The sequence below is a fragment of the Empidonax traillii genome, unplaced genomic scaffold (assembly GCF_003031625.1).
Source record: "Empidonax traillii isolate 1590-97213 ecotype Southwest subspecies unplaced genomic scaffold, ASM303162v1 scaffold2540:size22170, whole genome shotgun sequence".
Lineage (NCBI taxonomy): Eukaryota > Metazoa > Chordata > Aves > Passeriformes > Tyrannidae > Empidonax > Empidonax traillii.
Genome location: NW_020957733.1, coordinates 1 through 16,965, shown reverse-complemented (window position 1 = coordinate 16,965; position 16,965 = coordinate 1). Strand labels below are relative to the sequence as shown.

Here is a 16,965-nt window from a genome sequence, read left to right as displayed (position 1 = left end):
CGCCTCAGGGAGAATGAACTGAAGGAGGAAAAGGTTGTTGTGCAGGTGAAAATTGCAGCCAGAGAAGAGCAGGGGGAGAAGGTGTGAGAGGAGCAGCCCTGCAGAGCTCCAGGGCAGTGCAGGAGGAGGGGCAGGAGCTGCTCCAGCAGTGGAGATTTCCCTGAGATTCCATGGGAAAGCCCCTGAGGAGACAGCTGAGCCCCTGCAGCTCGTGGAGGGTCAGGATGGATCAGGATGGATCAGGATGGATCAGGGATCCACCCGCAGCCATGAAGAGCCCACCCGGAGCAGGGGGATGCCCGGGCCGGACTGTGACCCCCTGGGAGGCCCGTGCTGGAGCAGGTCCTGGTGGGGACCTGGAGAGAGGAGCCCAGGCTGGACAGGTTTGCTGGAAGGACGTGAGAGCCTTTGGGGAACCCCCCTTGGAGCAGGGGAAGGACTCGGACTCGTCTCCCTGAGCAGCAGCAGGAACAACCCGTGATGACCTGACCGTGCCCCCCATTCCCGTCTCCCTGGGCTGCTGGAGGGGGTGAAGGGAGAGCCCGGGCAGGAGGGAGGGATGGGGGGAGGTGTTTGTAAGGTTTATTTTCCTTCTGATTCTCCTGCTCTGATTTTGTTGGTAATAAATTCAGTGAATATTCCCCCCGGTGAGTCTGTTTTGCCCAGCACTGGGATAAACCCCATCCTGGGAGCACCTGGGAGGGTTGAGGGCTGGAGGATGCAAGATGAGGGGTGCAGGATGTGGGACATGGATGAGGGATATGGGATGGAGACTGTGGGATGAGAAAAATGGGATGAGAGCAGGAAGGCTCAGCAGAGGGATCTGGACAGGCTGGATTGAGGGGCAGAGGCCAACAAGGGTGAGGGTCCTGCCCTTGGGCCACAACAACCCCCTGCAGTGCTCCAGGCTGGGGAAAGAGTGGCTGGAAAGCTGGGAAAGGACCTGAGGGTGTTGGTGGCAGTGGCTGAACGTGAGCCCAGGGGTGCCCAGGGGGGCAGGAGGCCAATGGCCCCTGGGCTGTCCCAGCCATGGTGTCACAGCCCCAGGGCAGGGACTGTCCCTGTGCTGGCCCTGCTGAGGCCCCTCCAGGGCTGTGTCCAGGGCTGGGCCCTCAACAAGAGACACTGAGGGGCTGCAGGTGTGCAGGGAAGGGAACGGAGCTGGGAAGGGGCTGGAGCAGCAGGAGGGGCTGAGGGAGCTGGGGGGGCTCAGCCTGGAGAAAAGGAGGCTCAGGGGGGACCTTCTGGCTCTGCAATCCCTGACAGGAGGGGGGAGCCGGGGGGGAATTCGGGCTCTGCTCCCAGGGAACAGGGACAGGAGGAGAGGGAACGGCCTCCAGCTGTGCCAGGGGAGGGGCAGGTGGGATATCATGAGGAATTTCTTCAAGGAAGGGGTTGTCAAGCTCTGGGAGGGGCTGCCCAGGGAGGTGGGGGAGTCCCCACCCCTGGAGGTTTGCCAGGAACGATTGGATTGGCCCCAAGTGCGATGGTTGAGTGGGATGGTGAGGATCAGTCACCGGCTGCACTCGGTGCTGTCAGGTCTTTTCCCACCTAAACGATTCCAAGCTCCTGTGATGTGAGATGGAGGATACAAGATGAGGGATGGGGCCGAGGGCTCTGCCTTCCCCATTCCCACCATCCCCCAGGCACCTCCTGCTCCCTCCCCGCAGCAGTTCCGGCTCCTCACACGGTTCTTTCGTAACGAAATAATTTATTTCCTAACAATCAAACAAGACAGAAATATCCATGGACACAGCAAAGGTCTCCTAAAACACGGAATTCCTAAAAAAAAAAAAAAAAAAAAAAAAAAAAAAAAAAAAAAAAAAAAAAAAAAAAAGCACCATTCCATTGGCTTGACATGGGATTCGGCCCCACAACGGGATATTTACAGCAGGAACGGCTGGAAATGGGATCCGTGCCCGCTCCCGACTGCCCGAGGGAGCCGAGGCCGGGGCGGATCCGCTTCTTGGGAAGCAAAAAGGAACAGAAAAAAACGATAGGAAAGCACAAATAAGAGGTGCCCCAAAGAATAATAAAGGAAAGGTTGAGCGGAGACGGGGTGGCTCCACTGGAGAAATTCAGGATGAAACAAACATTTTGGTACTTCCCGGGAGCCAGCGGTTCAGGATCTGCCTTCCACAAGGAAAAAAGAAAGGAAAACCAACCCACAGACGGGTGGGGTTGATTCCCGCCCATCATGTCCCGATACGACTCCTCCCACTCCCTGGATTTTTATCACAATCTATAAAAAAGTCCTTCCTGCAGCTTATTTCATAGGAATGCTGGTGGATCAGTGAATTCCAGGAAAAGGCTGGCACGGCGCAGGGGGGTCCCCGGGTCCGCCGGGCTCCAGCCTCGTTCCAGGTTAGTGCAGCGTTTGGGGGTTCCCGGAGCACAGCCCGGCGGTGCCAAGGGCCAGGAAGGGTCAGGGTGGGACAGGGAGGAGGAAAAGGGGGGAAAAGAAAAGGTGTTGGGAACTGCAAAAGGCACAAACCTGCCCAAACTCCTCATCTGTGCTGAGGCCAAACCTTCAGAATGTCCAAATCCAACCAAAAACCAACGTTTAGGACCTCTGGAAGGGCTTTCCCAGTGCCAGGAATCACCTGCCCGGAGGGACCTGCTGGGATTCCCCAGGTAAGGGACGGATCTGGCCAAACACCAGTGGAGCCACCGGCCCCCAAGGGCTGATATTCCACTTGTTCTTGGTGTTTTCCACCTTTTTGCCTTTTTTTCCCTCTTTTTGAAAGCGCAGGGGGTCGAGCTCAGGCGCCCATGGGCTGTGGTGATGCTGGAGGGTGGGAAATTCCAGGGGCTTTAAAGGAAAATCCGTCATGGTTTGGTGGTTTTTTTTTTTCCTAGGAATCACCACATGGAAAAAGAGCTGAAACCTGGGAGATCTGGGCAATTCCTGGGGCCTTGGGCAGCTTCCTCCCTCCCAAATGGGCCAGAAATGGGATTGGGGTCTGAAGGGAGAGGAAAAGGAGAAAAGGAAAGATGGGAAATAAGAGAGGAAGGAAAATGGGACAGGAAAAAGGAAAAGAACTGGAGTTTCCCCCTCATCCCCTTGCACTCCGTGGAGCGTCTTGGTGCCTCTCAGCACCTGCAATTCCTGAAGAAAATGGGCCCTCAGAGCCTGTTTCTTATCCCAGCGCCGGGAAAAGCCCTTGGAGAGCTCCGTGCCGGACACTGAGGCCTCACTGACCCCACGGGGCTGGAGCGAGAGGGTCCCGAGGGGCTGGAAAACCCTTGGAGCGGCCCGAAGGGAAAAGGAAGGTGTGGAAGGCAGAGCTCTAAGTGCCAACATTCCCAGAGCAGCTCTAAAAGCAGGAAGTGGTGGGAATGTTCCCTCCAGTGCATCGGGAAACGAACAAACACCACGGACAGCTCAGTGTGCTCCGGCTCGGGACCCCTCCCCGCCCTCGGGGGCTTCTGGAATCCTCCCCGAGCTGGGAAGATCCCGGCTGGATGGAGAAGTGCTCCGGGGACGATCCGGGGGGTCCCGCGGGGTTATTGCTGAGCGGAGGCATCATCTTTGTGCTGAAGGGGTGGAGAGAGGCCGGGGGCTCCCTCCGAGGTAGAAATACTGTCCCCGAGACTGGAAGCGTGGAAAAGGAATTCCAGGAGTCTGGAATGCCGTGCCACGGGAGGTGGGACGTCCCGTTTGGGGTTAGGGAGGGCAGAAACTTCCCAGCCCGGAGGTGGCTGTTCCGAGGGGTGGCTGCCATTCCCCACGCCAGGAATGCTCCGGGACCACGGGAGGGCCGGGATGGGGTGTCCCTGAATATTTAGAGTCGGGGGAGGAGGAACCCCCCGACTGAGGCCGATCCCTGTGCCCACCCAAAATGCTCCGTGGGCGGGTTCCCAACGTGGCTCCGCTCTCTCCCAGATGGAAATTCCACAAGAGGCCGGTTCTGCCTTCGGATCTGCTCCCAAAAACTCAGCTTTTGGGTCCTGAGCGTCAGGAACACGATGCCGCCGGCCAGATGCGGAGGAGATCGGGAATACCGGGCAGTGACAGCCCGGGAGAGAACCCAGGGAAGGCTCTGGAGGTCGCTGTTACTGCCGCGGTATTCCCGGGCGCTTCCAAGCGCGGCTGGAATGTAGGGCCTGGCGGAGCAGATCCCGGCGGGTGCGAGCGGAGCCCCGGGAGCAGCGGGATCTGCGGGATCGGCGGGACGTGCGGGTGTCTCCGTGCGGGGAATGCTGGGGCGGGGTCGGGGTGCTGGCCAACGGGATCCCACGGGAACGGCGCCGCTGGAACGGCCGCGGGAAGCGCTTCCTACATCCCGAGAGGAAGCTTCCGGCTGCTCGCCGGCTTCGCCCTGGTCCCGCCGGAGCTGGAATACCCCTCGTCGCTGCCCAGGCTCTGGAGGCTCCCGCGCTCGTCCGAGTCGCTGGGGCTGCTGCTGCTCCAGTCCAGGTCGGCCGGGAGGTCGTCCGTGCTCTCCACGTCCACATCCATCTCTTCTGCCGGAGGAATGGGAAGGGTTGGAGTCCCGGCAGGGCCGGAGCTCCCGCCGGCCGTCCCGCAGCGCGGGCTCTCACCTCGGTCCGAGTCGGAGCGCTCGGAGGAAAGGCTGGAGCCGATGCTGTCTATCCTGACCCGCTCCATTCCCAGCTTTTCCAGCTGCCGCTGGAGGTGCCGCTGCTCCCGCTGCAGCTGCTCGATCTGGTGCAGGGCTCGGCGCTCCAGGTCCTCCAGCTTCTGCGGGGGGACACGCGGCACCCTGAGCTCCCGCAATCCCTGAGCTCCCGCAATCCCTGAGCTCCCGGAATCCCTGAGCTCCCGGAATCCCTGAGCTCCAGCAATCCCTGAGCTCCCGGAATCCCTGAGCTCCCGCAATCCCTGAGCTCCAGCAATCCCGGCACGGCCACCGCCGGCTCCCGAGGGGCTCCCAAGTCGGGATGTGGAGCCGCATGGATTTCAACTCCCCCAGTCATCCCAGCCCAATCCCAGCACTCCCACAGTTATCCCAGCCCAGTGTCAGCACTCCCCATTATCCCAGCTCAATTCAACATTCTGTTATCCCAGCCCAATCCCAGAGCTCCCTGTTATCCCAGTCTGATGCCATTGCTCTCCCAGTCATCCCAGCCCTCCTCCAGTAATCCCAGCCCAATGCCAGCACTCCCCATTATCCCAGCACAATCCAGAGCTCTCCCAGTTAATCCAGCCCGATGTCTGTGCTCCCCCAGTTGTCCCATCTCAGTCCCAGTGTTCCCCAGTTATCCCAGCCCAATCCCAGCCCTCCCCAGTTATCCCAGCCCACTCCCAGCACCCCCCGAGCCCCCCGCCCTGTCCTGGGGTGCTGCTCTCATCTCTGCCCCCCTTCCCGGGGCCGGATCCCGGTGTTCCCGGCTCACCTGGATGTGCAGCCGTGCCCTGGTGAGCAGGCTGAGGGTCGTGTGCCGCCCGGCCGCCGCCCCCAGGGGCACCAGCCCCTTCAGCCTCTCCAGGCACAGCCGGAGCTGGGCACGCCTGCAACGGGAGCACACGGCTGGATCAGCTCCCCAGGGCAGGAAAACTGGGCTGGGGGGAGCTAAACCCACCCAGGGGCCTTCCCACTCTCCGTGGGCTTCCAGGAACTGGGAGAAAACCGCAGCCAGGCCCAAGGACCCCTTGGAAAACCTCACAGATAAACCCTGCAGGCACCCTGGGCTGTGGGGGTGATTCCTGGCAGGGAGATGCCAATGACCTCGGAATTCTATCCACTTACGTTCATTCTCTTCCCAAAAATCTCCACCTCAGGAATGCTGGTTGGTTCCCACTGACAGCTGAAGCTGCCCAGGTCAACACCCAGCTGTAAATCCCTTGGGAGCACTTCCTTTCCATACTTTTATTAGGAGCAGGGTGGTTTTGGATCCAAAACAACACCAGATCCCTGAGGGAGCACTGACCATGGTCCAGAAATCCTCCCTCTCCATGTAACATCCTGGTTTTCTCCACATTAACATGTAGGATGTTAATGCCAGAGGGAAACTCTGGCTCCATGAGGAAATAAATCCCTTTACCTGCTGATACCTGGGATGCTCTCAGCACATCCCAGTTTCCCTGTGTCCACTGCTCCAATCCCAACATGTAGGTCAGATCCTTGGGAGTGGGTTGCAACACCCATCTCTCAACCACCCGATCCTGGGCAGTTCCAAACTGGGATTTTGCAAGGACCTGCTGGTCTTGTTTGGGATACACTGGGAGGTAAACAGGGATTTCCTCACCCAAAGGACCTCGGGATGACAACACAGGCAAAGAAAGTGGGATTTACTCTTGGGATAAATCCCAAACTTCAACTGGCTCAAAGATGAGCCTGTGGAAAGACAATTTTCCTGAATGAGTGGGAGCTGGCAGAGGATATTGATATCATTCCCAGCAGTCAAGGACAGGGAATGTTTCAATCCTTGGTGTCCTTTATCCCACCCTTTCCCTCCCACCGCCCATCTCAACCCATCTCTGCTGGAAAACCCCTGGAAAAGCAACAATTCCTCCAAACCCCAGTTCCTGACAAACCTCCAGCACTCACCTGTTCTTTTCCATCTCATTGTGTGTCGACCTGGAAAAGAAGGAAGAAGTTATTAGTTCCTCTGGCTGATTAGGGATTAACAGTTGGGATTAACATGTTGGAATTAGCAAAGGCTCCCTAGAAGAGCTGCAAACCTGGGGGGCTCCCAGAGCTGCTCCATGCCCAGGGATGGGGAGCATGGCAGGATGCAGATGGGGAAATTGCCAGACAGATGGAAACAAAGGGTCAGGAAAACTGTCCAAGGGGATTTTAATCCAGACAGGGGCAAGCCTTAGAGCTGGGACTGGGATTGACAGCGGTATCGGTGATGGGAAGTTGCTCCATCCCGACCCTGGGCAGAGTCTGAGTGGGATCCCCAAACTGGCTCAGGACACACCAGGGACCAGGAGCCTCCCAGTCCTCGCTGGCACCCAACACCCACCCCCGTCTCCAAGTCATCCCTCAAATGCCAGGAAGATGTGGAAAACACCCTTCCCTGTGTCCAGCAACAGGGAGCAGCTCCAGGGGAGATTCAGAATGTGCTGCTGACACGTCAAATCCACGACAAACCCCCCGAAGCTCCAAATTTCCACGGAGCTGGGAAAAGATGGAAAACGCAAGCTGCGAAATTCCTGCTGAAATCTGGGAAAGAAGCCACAGGAGGCCCCACTGCCCGTGTTCCCAGGAATGATGCTTGGGGAAGAGCCGCTTCCCTGGCCTAAAAGCCTTCCTAAAACCTCTGGAGGCCTCGAGAAGCTCCACTCGACTTTGGGGAAAATGTTGTTACATGGCCTGAAAATGTAAGGGTGGGAATGATCCACGGGCTGTTGGGACAGGGATGTCTGCTGGGATGGCCCCACGGGGGTCTGGGAGTGCAAGTTTGTCCCAGTGCTGAAGGGAAAACAAGGGATGGATTGAAGGGAGAACGAGGGACGTGCCAAAGGGAAAAAAGAGGGATGTCACTGAAGGGAAAATGAGAGATGTCAAAGGAAAACAAGGGATGGAACCAAAGGAAAAGGAGGGATCCCACTGAAGGAAAAACTAGGGATGCCACCAACACAGCAGTGGGAGATGTTCTCCAGGGTCTCCTTCACTTTGCCAGCAGCATTTCCTGATGGATCACCCGAATCCAGAGGCTCTGTTGGCTTCCCAGTGCCATCAGCTCCCAAAAGCCACGGCCCTCACGGTTCTCAAAATGTCTGAGCCAATAAATGCACGTGTTTCACACCCAGCCCTTCACCACAGGGCTGGGACAGGCTGCAGCCATTCCCTTGATCCTAACTTATCCAAACACTTCCCAAGCACAGCACAGACAGGGATGAAGCTCCCATCACCCTCAACTGATTACAAACCCATCCTCTCTCCCACCTGAATCCTTCCTGGAATGCATGTTTTCCCTCTTGCTTCGCATCCACCATCACCAATATTTAGGAAAATATTAAATGATTGATGGATTTTAATTTTGGATAAAATAAACAGGGACAGAGGGGATGGCAGCTCAGCCTGGAGCAGATGGAACACATCCACATGCTCCCCGATCCTTTCCGGAGCGATTTCATATCCATGGAGCCCCTGACTACAATTCCCACTAATTAAAACTTGGGCTGATCACCAGTTTTCCCTTTGGAATGCGTTTTTTATTCCTGAAAAAAAAAAAAAACACAACAGCTTGGCCTGAAGTGAACAAAATCCTCCGAGAGGGAAACCTGGAGCGTGTCCTGGCAGGACAAACCCCTGGATTCACCTGGAGCCTGTTTGAAACGAGACCCCGGGGCCTCAGCTGCCTCCCCCACCCCCCCTGACAGCCAGGGACACCTGCGTGGGTGGGACAGGGTGCTGGGAGAACACCGGGAGCACCCCGGGAGCCAGGACACGTGCACGTCCAGGTGGATTTGTTCCGGCGGCTGCCAAAGGTCGGGGCTGCTCCCGAGCAGGAAAGTGGTGACAGATGAGGTGCCATCCCCGCCCGGCTCCTCCCTGGCTCCGGCGGGCGCCGGTGACGTGTCGGGATGAACCCGCTGCCCCTCGGAGCTCCCCTGGCTCGGAGGCACAGCCCGGAGCCAGCCCTTCCCAAAACAGCTCATCCTTCCCCCTCCAGAGCCACCCAAGGGGATTTCAGGTTGTTAAAGGGAGGGAATAAAGCACGAGGGTGACTCCTGTTGCTCCTGGGATGGCGGGATCTACTCCAGAAATTCAATGTGGGTGCTTGGAGTCGACTTCAACTCAGGGGAAAGGTGGTTTAGGACTTTTAGGTTTAGGACTGAAAATCAGCAGGGAGGGACAACAGAGAGAAAAAAACAGGGAGGGACAACAGGAAGAAAAAAACAGGCAGGGATAATAGGGAAGCTCTGGGTGGATTTCAGGGCAGATAATTAAGGAGGTTACGGGAGGGTCCCCTCCAGCCCCACCAGGAGCCCTCTGACAGCAGGACCTCACTGGGCCTGGTCCCCTGGTGACAGGAGAGTCCCCCCAGCCCTGTCACACCCAGTGACAGCGGGGCCTCACCGTGCCCTGGTCACCCGGGGACAGGAGGGTCCCGCCCACGGTGTCACACACCCGGTGACAGCAGGACTTTGGTGGCAGCAGAGCCCCACCCAGCCCTGTCACACACCTGGTGACAGACAGGCCTCACCAGAGCCCGAGCAAACAGCGACAGGAGGGTCCCCCCGGCTCTGTCACACCCTGGGGACAGAGGGATCCCCCAGGGACTGAGCACCCCCGTGACAGGAGGGTCACCCCGGCCCTGCCACGTGTCTGGTGGCAGCAGGAGCTCACAGTGTGCCAGACACACGGCGACAGGGGGGTCACCCCGGCCCTGTCACACACCTGGTGACAGTGGGGCCCAACCAGAGCCCTGTGCCAGGGGGCCAGCCCAGCCTGGCCACAGGCCCAGTGACAGTGGGGCCTCACCGGGCCCAGACACCCGGTGACAGGAGCCCCCCCCGCCCTGTCACACCCCCGGTGACACTGGGACAGGAGGGTGTCCCTGACGTGGTCACAGTCCCGACGACAGTGGGACATCCCCCAGAGCCCGGTCCCGCGGTGACCGGAGCCCTCCCGGCCCTGTCACACCCCCGGTGACAGCGGGGCCTCCCCGGGCCCGGGCCCCGGTTACAGGAGGGTCCCCCTGGCCTTGCCGGGAGCCCCGTGACAACAGGGCCTCACTGGGGCCGGGGGGATCCCTCCGGCCCTGGCACACCCCCGGTGACAGCGGAGCCTCACGGGCCCGGTCCCCCGGTGTCAGGAGCCCCCGGCCCTGCCCGGCAGCCCCACAGCGGGCCCGGTCCCCCCCGCCCCTCCCGGTGCCGCCGTCACCTGCCGCCGCTGCTGCTCCTGCGGGCCTTGGCGCGGCGCCGCGAGGCCTCCCCGTCCTTACCGCCGGGCCGCAGCGAGGCGTAACCGTGCTCGGCCTCTGCGGAGACACAACGGCGGCCGCGGGTCAGCGCGGGGCCCGGCCCGAGGGCAGCGGGGGCAGCGCGGGGAGGGGAGGGGATGCGTGGGGGGTACCTCGCTCCCGCCGCTCCAGGAACTCGGCGGCCTCCAGCAGCATCTGGATGCCGAGGCGGGGGGGGGCGGCCATGGCGGGGCCGGGACGGGCCGGTCCGGCGGCGGGGGGGGCGCGGCGGCCTCTGCCCGCCCCGAGCGGCCGCTCCGCCAGGTCCCGCGCGGGCCCCGCCCCCGCAGCGCCCATTGGCCTCCGCTGGGGGAGACCCCGCCCACCGCCGCCGCTCATTGGCGGCTTCTGAAGGAAGCCCCGCCCAGCACCCGCACGAGCGGCGCTGCGGGGCGTGGCGGTGCCCGAAGGCCCCACCCCCCGCCCGCTGTGATTGGGTGGGAGAGCCACGCCCTCCTGCCATTGGCCCACCCATCCAACGGCCCCGCCCCGCCGCCGCACGCGCTGCCCCCTGACTCACTTCCTGCCGCGCAGCCAATGGCGGGGCCGGACGGGGAAGGGGGCGGGGCATCAGATTCTGTGGTGGGGGGACAACGTGAGACCCGCAGGAACCCCCCGGGACAGGGACAGGGACAGACCAGGGCAGGGACAGGGACCCCCCGGGACAGGGACCCCCGAGACAGGGACAGACCAGGGCAGGGACAGGGACCCCCCGGGACAGGGACCCCCGAGACAGGGACAGGCACCCCCTGGGATAGGGACAGACACCCCCGGGGCAGGGACTGACCCATCCTGCAGGACAGACACTCCCCAGGACAGGGACCCCCCGAGGAAGGATCCTTGGGACCTCCCAGGACGCCCCCGTCATGGCTGGGACCCCCCACCTCAGGGCAGGGACCCCCCGGTGCAGGGACCCCCTTTGGAGTCAGGTGATAGGAAAGAGCCCCCCCACTCCCAGCACCTCCAGTTTGAGCCCAGGGCTCAAATGGGGCCCCTCGGGATTCAATGGGTTTGCATCAATTCCCAACGATTTGTGGGAGAGGGAATTGGGTTTAAATGTTGCGTTTTAGGGTAACTCCAGAGGTCTGCAGTGAACTCTCCCCCCCACTCCATCCCTGAATGATAAAAATTAAAGGAAATAGATCCGGGGTTTTATTAACAGGGAAACAAAGCAAAACTAGGGAACACACAGCAAAATCCCGGCCAGGAACTGACCTCTTTGTACAAAAATAATACCAAAAATCTGGGAAACGGCGACTTGGGGCAGCTTCGACCATGGGGTTCGTTGGGAATAACCCAAATTCCGCTGGAATCTGCCACCAGATTCCCCCAGGAAAGCAAACTCCTTCCGTGGTGGGGGCCGTGTCCCAGTGTCAGGCGATGAAATCCAGGGGCCTGTTGAATCCTCCTTTTCTGTTCATGTACTGCCTGGGCCGGGATGGAGCCAGAGTCAGCCCCTGGATCCAGGGAAATCGGGACAAAAACACCCTGGGGAGGCTGGGAATAGGGCTTGACAGCTACAGGGAACCCAATTCCTCATGGATTTGACCAAAAACAGGGCAGGAAGGCTCCCAGTGAGGAGCTGCTCTGGAGGGTGGGCTGTGTGGGGATCCCGGGAGCGCAGCCTGTCTCTACCCTCAAATTCCCATCAAAAAGGGAACGGAACTGATAAATTGGGTGTTCTTTGGGAATAAACCAGGTGAACAGCGTCGCTCCCCACTGCTCCAATCCTGCCCACCCCACACTCCTCACCCCCCCGTTTTCCCATCTCCAGGGGGATCCAAACACCTCTCACCGCTGTTTTTGCCTGTAAACCCCATAGAATTCCCATTTTTCCAAGGCCTGGCAGCTGGATCACCCCAAGGGCAGTGGCCACAGTTACCTCATCAAACAAATCCTTTCTCTATCCCAAAAAAAGGTGGGACACACCTGTACTTCCTCTTCTGGGACACGTTGATGGCGTAGGCATTGGCAGCACCATCCACCTTCTTCCCCTGAGGAGAAACATTCCCCAAATCCCGTGGATTGTCCCCAGACAGAGCAGGTGACACCGCGGAGCCCACAGGGGTGGCCTCAGGCCCTGCACTCACCTTGGTGGTGTCGAAGGAGGCAAAGCCCATCATCTTCATCATCTCAATCTCCTCCTCTGTCTTGCCCTGCAGATCCTCCTCTGAGGCAATGACATTGGGGATTGGGCAAACATGGATTTTTGGATTCCCAAAAATCCCAGTATCCCTGGGCTGGTCTCACAGGGGACGTAGGAGTGTTTCAGAAGGAAAATCCCCCCCTCACCTGTGATCTGTCTCTCCTTCTTGGAGTCTTTGATCTCCTTCTTCTCCTCATCCCGGCGTTCCTTGGGCCGCACTGGTGACGAGGAGCTGGAGCGGTGCCGGCGCGGGGACCTGCTGGGACACACGGGGTGGGGCTGCAATTCCTGCCAGGATTTCCCACCTGGAGCTCCCACTGTCCCCATGTCACCCAAGAGCCCTCACCTGGCTGTCCCCACCCCACACTGGTGTCCCTGCCTGGCCTGGATGCTCCCCACCCTCATGTGGATCATCCCCACCCTTACCTGGATCATCCCCGTCTTCATCTGGATGTCTCTTCCCTCACCTGGATCATCCCTGCCCTCACCTGGATGTCCCTGCTCTCACCTGGATGTCCCTGCCATCAGCTGGATCATCCCTGCCCTCACCTGGATCCTCCCTGCCCTCACCTGGATGTCCCTGCCATCAGCTGGATCATCCCTGTCTTCATCTGGATGTCTCTTCCCTCACCTGGATCATCCCTGCCCTCACCTGGATGTCCTTGCCCTTACCTGGATCATCCCCATCTTCATCTGGATCATCCCTGCCCTCACCTGCATCATCCCTGCCTTCACCTGGATGTCCCTGCCCTCACCTGCTTGGTCCCTGCCTTCACCTGCATCATCCCTGCCCTCACCTGGATGTCCCTGCCCTCACCTGCTTGGTCCCTGCCTTCACCTGCATCATCCCTGCCCTCACCTGGATGTCCCAGCCCTCACCTGGATCGTCTCCGGTGCGGGGAGCGGGACCGGCTCCTCCTCCTGTCCCTGTCCCGGGACCGGGATCGCTCCCGCCGCCGCCTGTCCCTGTCCCGGGACGTGGAGCGCGAGCGCCGGCGCTCTGCCCAGGGAAGGGTCAGCTCCTGCTTCCCTGCCCGCCTCCCAAGGGAAACCCCGACAGATAATCCCAGCTCCCGAGCACGGACCCTGGGACAGCCCCTCCCTGACCCCCAGGCCCAGGGACCCTCACATACCCTGTCCCATGTCCCAGCCCTCCCTGACCCCCCAGCAGAGTTCTGGGCTCTGGGACCCCCACGGGCACCCCCGGGAGTGGGAAGAGCAGCAGGAAAAGCCTCCACTCCGGAGGTGGGAATCACTCGGGACTGGGGGGATCCAGCTGATGGGTGATGGGCCCCAAAAAGCTGAGGAGAAGGGCCGAAGGAGGAGGAAGAGATGAAGAGGAGAAGGAGAAGAAGGAGTAGGGGGAGAAGAGGTGGAGGAAAAAGAAAAGAAGGAGGAAGACGAGGAGGAGAAAGAAGAGGAGGAGAAAGAGATGAGGAGGGAGGGAGGGAGCCTCTGCTCTGCCCAGAGCGAGGAGCCGAGGCCTCACCGCCGCCCCTGCCCTGGAGGGTTTTGGGGAGTCCCCGGACCCCTCCAACCCCTGGGCCACCCCAGACCCCGCTCCAGCCCCGGGCCTGGCCCTTCCAACAGCCCTGCACGGCCCGGACCCCCCGATCCCGATCCCGGTCCCGGTCCCGGCCCCTCCCGGGTCCCCCCCAGCCCCCTCAGCCGCCCCGGCCCCCACAGACCCCCGGTCACCCCCCTGGGTCATCCCTCGTCCCTCGTCTCCCCTCATCCCCCTCACCCCGGGTCCCCTCACTCCCCTCACCCCCCTCAGCCCCGGTCCTCCCTCAGCCCCTGTCCCCCTCACCCCGCCGCGGCGGTGACCGGGAGCGGGAGCGGCCCATGGCGGCCCCTCAGCGCGCTCAGCTCCCGGGGCGGGAACCGCAGGAACGGCCCCGACAGATGCTGCGGGAGCGCCTCAGCACCACATCGGGACCCGCCGGCAGCGGATCCCCGCGCTGGCCGCCCCACGGCCCCAAGAGCGGGAGGACGGAAGGGGAGGGAAGAGGGACGGGCCGGCCGAGCCGTTTCCTTCCGCCGGGAGCGCTCCTGCGGCCCGGGCAGGGCTGGCGTGGGGCAGGAGGGATCGGGGGTCCACCCGCGGCTCGTGGAGGGTCAGGGTGGATCAGGATGGATCAGAATGGATCAGGATGGATCAGGATGGATCAGGGATCCACCCGCAGCCATGAAGAGCCCACCCGGAGCAGGGGGATGCCCGGGCCGGACTGTGACCCCCTGGGAGGCCCGTGCTGGAGCAGGTCCTGGTGGGGACCTGGAGAGAGGAGCCCAGGCTGGACAGGTTTGCTGGAAGGACGTGAGAGCCTTTGGGGAACCCCCCTTGGAGCAGGGGAAGGACTCGGACTCGTCTCCCTGAGCAGCAGCAGGAACAACCCGTGGTGACCTGACCGTGCCCCCCATTCCCGTCTCCCTGGGCTGCTGGAGGGGGTGAAGGGAGAGCCCGGGCAGGAGGGAGGGATGGGGGGCAGGTGTTTGTAAGGTTTATTTTCCTTCTGATTCTCCTGCTCTGATTTTGTTGGTAATAAATTCAGTGAATATCCCCCCGGTGAGTCTGTTTTGCCTTTCCATCTTCCCCAAATTAATTTAATATTAACTTGTACTTTTCCCTAACCCAGCTCCTAAAGAAGCTGAAAAAACCCCCAGCTATCCAGCACTTCAGTGGATGCAGTTCATGCAAACCAGGTTTAGAGTCTTTGTAACTACAACACAAGGAAGTGTGAATTGATTCAGAAATAACCAGTGCGGGAGCAAACAAGGGACCAGAGACTGGGGACAGAAATCATCCAAGTGCTGGAGATAACACTGGGCTATTTTGTTCCAAAAAAAAAAAAAAAAACCAAGTAAAACTTTTGGTGATGGACCTTCCTCTGTGCTGGCCCGATGCTCTTGTTGGCTTCTTGCTCGACTTGGGGGTATGTCTCCTGAATATATCTGTATCCCTGGGGAAAGGAGCCAGTCCTTCACACCAAAAAGTGTTTTTAATTTGGTTTTTCTTCTCACAACTGTTAGCAAAATTCAGTATAAATAGTCATTGGCATTTGAACGTGGAGATGTTTTTAACTGCCGGCTTAAGTTACAGCTGTGTTTAAGAAAAGGGAAAAAAGCGCCTTTTTTCCCTATTAGATAACTTTGGCAGGAGAATTCAATATAGTGATCAAACTGAAACAGTTTAAAATACTAAATTTAATGGCTGTACTACATTTTACACTGCTTGGCAGTGGGCAATTAAGTGCCAGTTAAGTTGGCATGAAGTTCTACATTTAACCAAGTATTTCACATACCGTGTGCTTTGATTGTCACATCAGGTTACTGGCACAATGCTTAATAACCTGGCATCTTTTCATGTCATTACAGAGACAAGTTTATATTTCTCCTTGGTGGTCCCTGTGTGTTTTTTTTTTCCTTAGAATAGCTAAGAATGTGTCATTTCACACCCCTCGGAGTCACGAGGCTCAAGTTCTTTGCCGGGAGAACCAGCGAGTTTTCAAAGCTCTCATTTCAGTTGAAAACAGCTCCCTAATGTGACTTCTGTTCTCCTGAAGAGGAGTCACCACCAGGTAGATGGTTATTATTAGGCAGCAATGAAAACAGACCCCAGTGCTTTTGTGTTGCTTTTTCTTCCTGTGATTTTAGACCGTGTGAAGGCCGAGAAGGGGAATGGTCTGCTTGTAACTCTTATCCTACCAACGTGGCTCTTCTTGCCACAGCTCCAATCCTGTCCCTGCTGGCAAAATGCAGGTCTGCTTTAAAATGTGAATATTAGACCTGCCATAAAGCTTGTCCTTTCCACTCCTACCTCCAGGCTGTTCCCTGCAGGAGATGTGACAGATCACAGGCTGTGGAAACAGTCATGGGCTGGAGGTTCCTGCATCAGTCGGGGGGGACTTTTCAGTTTTGAATATGAACTTCACTTCTTTTAGGTCAGAAAATAATTCTTTTTTTTGTGACTGGCAGCATCTTCTACAAGCAAAACTACTGAGATAAATTGTGGGAGGCAGCAATTTCTCAGCGAAACCAATTTTGTGACTGGCCTCATTTTCCCCAGACTCCACCCGAGAATCCACCTAATTAGATGAGCACAACCCCTGCTGTCACACACCTCTCCAGCTGCAGAGGAGAGACAAAATTTGAAGTTCTTGAAGTTCAATCCCCCACTCTGGGACAGAAAGTGTTCTGTTTTAGTGAGAACACCACGATCAGTCTGCATGCCATAACTCATGACAACACAGAGGCTAAAACGTAATCTGAAGTGTATTTAAATACTTTCAAGATCACAACCCACTTTTTAAACTGAGGGGGTGAAATAACGAAGCTCAGGCTCTGCAATCTCAGCCCTCCATCACTCCCAGCCACTCCCCACCATTTCTGTTCCTGCTGAGCATCCACAGAGAGGGAAAAGGGAGCGAGCGCTTCCCCCCATCAGGAGCTGGCACGGCTCCTCTGGGCTTTGCAGCTGCTCTCTGCAGTTCCCTCTCCCCTTTTGTGGCTGGAGGGTGTTTTTATGGCAGCTGGGAGGAGGGAAGAGCAGAAAAGGCTTTGCAGAGGCTGGAAGGCAGAGCAGCCAGGCTGCCTGGCCAGGGGGCCAGTGAGGCCGTGGGCAGCTGAGCAGGGCATGGGTGTTTCTCTGGCCTCTCCCAAGTGTTGGTCCAGCTGCTGCATCCTCTGGGAAACACGAGGGAAACGTGGGAAAGCCAACATCCATGTGGAACGTGGAAGTGCTTGTCTAGTTACCAGCCCATCTCCCCTTTTCCCCCCCTGCACCCAGAAAGGAACCAAGACTGAATTTCCCTTGTCAGGGGGTCCCTTCAAATTTCCAAGGAGAACTTGGTGTCTGTCCCCTCAAAGGGAAGGGGAGCAGAGACTGTGCAGCAGTTCCAGTGGCGTCTTCCAGACCCCCAGGCAAATCCTTA

The 16,965-nt window shown here is 58.9% G+C and overlaps 2 protein-coding genes across 4 annotated transcripts; both read right to left on the bottom strand.

Moving 5' to 3' along the window:
• Positions 1–2,856: 2,856 nt before the first annotated feature.
• Positions 2,857–10,110, bottom strand: MXD1 (MAX dimerization protein 1). 3 transcript variants are annotated; one of them, XM_027909950.1, is made up of 6 exons: positions 10,002–10,110; positions 9,810–9,906; positions 6,516–6,545; positions 5,362–5,476; positions 4,546–4,705; positions 2,857–4,467 (listed from the first exon to the last, which is right to left on the bottom strand). In XM_027909950.1, exons 1-6 carry the CDS (start codon positions 10,072–10,074, stop codon positions 4,280–4,282), a joined length of 663 nt encoding a protein of 220 aa, XP_027765751.1. In that variant the 5' UTR covers positions 10,075–10,110; the 3' UTR covers positions 2,857–4,279. The 3 variants fall into 3 exon arrangements, with proteins under 3 accessions (XP_027765751.1, XP_027765752.1, XP_027765750.1); XM_027909951.1 differs by having other exon boundaries at positions 2,857–4,464; XM_027909949.1 differs by having other exon boundaries at positions 2,857–4,705.
• Positions 10,111–11,017: 907 nt separating this feature from the next.
• SNRNP27 (small nuclear ribonucleoprotein U4/U6.U5 subunit 27) lies at positions 11,018–13,901 on the bottom strand. Its single transcript, XM_027909952.1, has 6 exons — positions 13,845–13,901; positions 12,914–13,034; positions 12,181–12,290; positions 11,979–12,058; positions 11,818–11,882; positions 11,018–11,316 (listed from the first exon to the last, which is right to left on the bottom strand). Exons 1-6 carry the CDS (start codon positions 13,879–13,881, stop codon positions 11,262–11,264), a joined length of 468 nt encoding a protein of 155 aa, XP_027765753.1. The 5' UTR covers positions 13,882–13,901; the 3' UTR covers positions 11,018–11,261.
• Positions 13,902–16,965: the final 3,064 nt, after the last annotated feature.

Bases quoted from the DNA above. Each gene is read 5' to 3' on its own strand.
- MXD1 (XM_027909949.1), bottom strand. From the start codon at position 10,074: ATGGCCGCCCCCCCCCGCCTCGGCATCCAGATGCTGCTGGAGGCCGCC. The intron at 5,477-6,515 runs GTGAGTGCTGGA...CTCCCGTTGCAG, and splicing joins AATGAGATGGAAAAGAACAG to GCGTGCCCAGCTCCGGCTGT. The intron at 4,706-5,361 runs GTGAGCCGGGAA...GTCCCCCCGCAG, and splicing joins GGGCACGGCTGCACATCCAG to AAGCTGGAGGACCTGGAGCG.
- SNRNP27 (XM_027909952.1), bottom strand. From the start codon at position 13,881: ATGGGCCGCTCCCGCTCCCGGTCACCGCCGCGGCGGG. The intron at 12,291-12,913 runs GTGAGGGCTGGG...GTGTCCCAGCAG, and splicing joins CCGCACCGGAGACGATCCAG to GTCCCCGCGCCGGCACCGCT. The intron at 12,059-12,180 runs GTGAGGGGGGGA...TCATTGCCTCAG, and splicing joins GAAGGAGAGACAGATCACAG to AGGAGGATCTGCAGGGCAAG.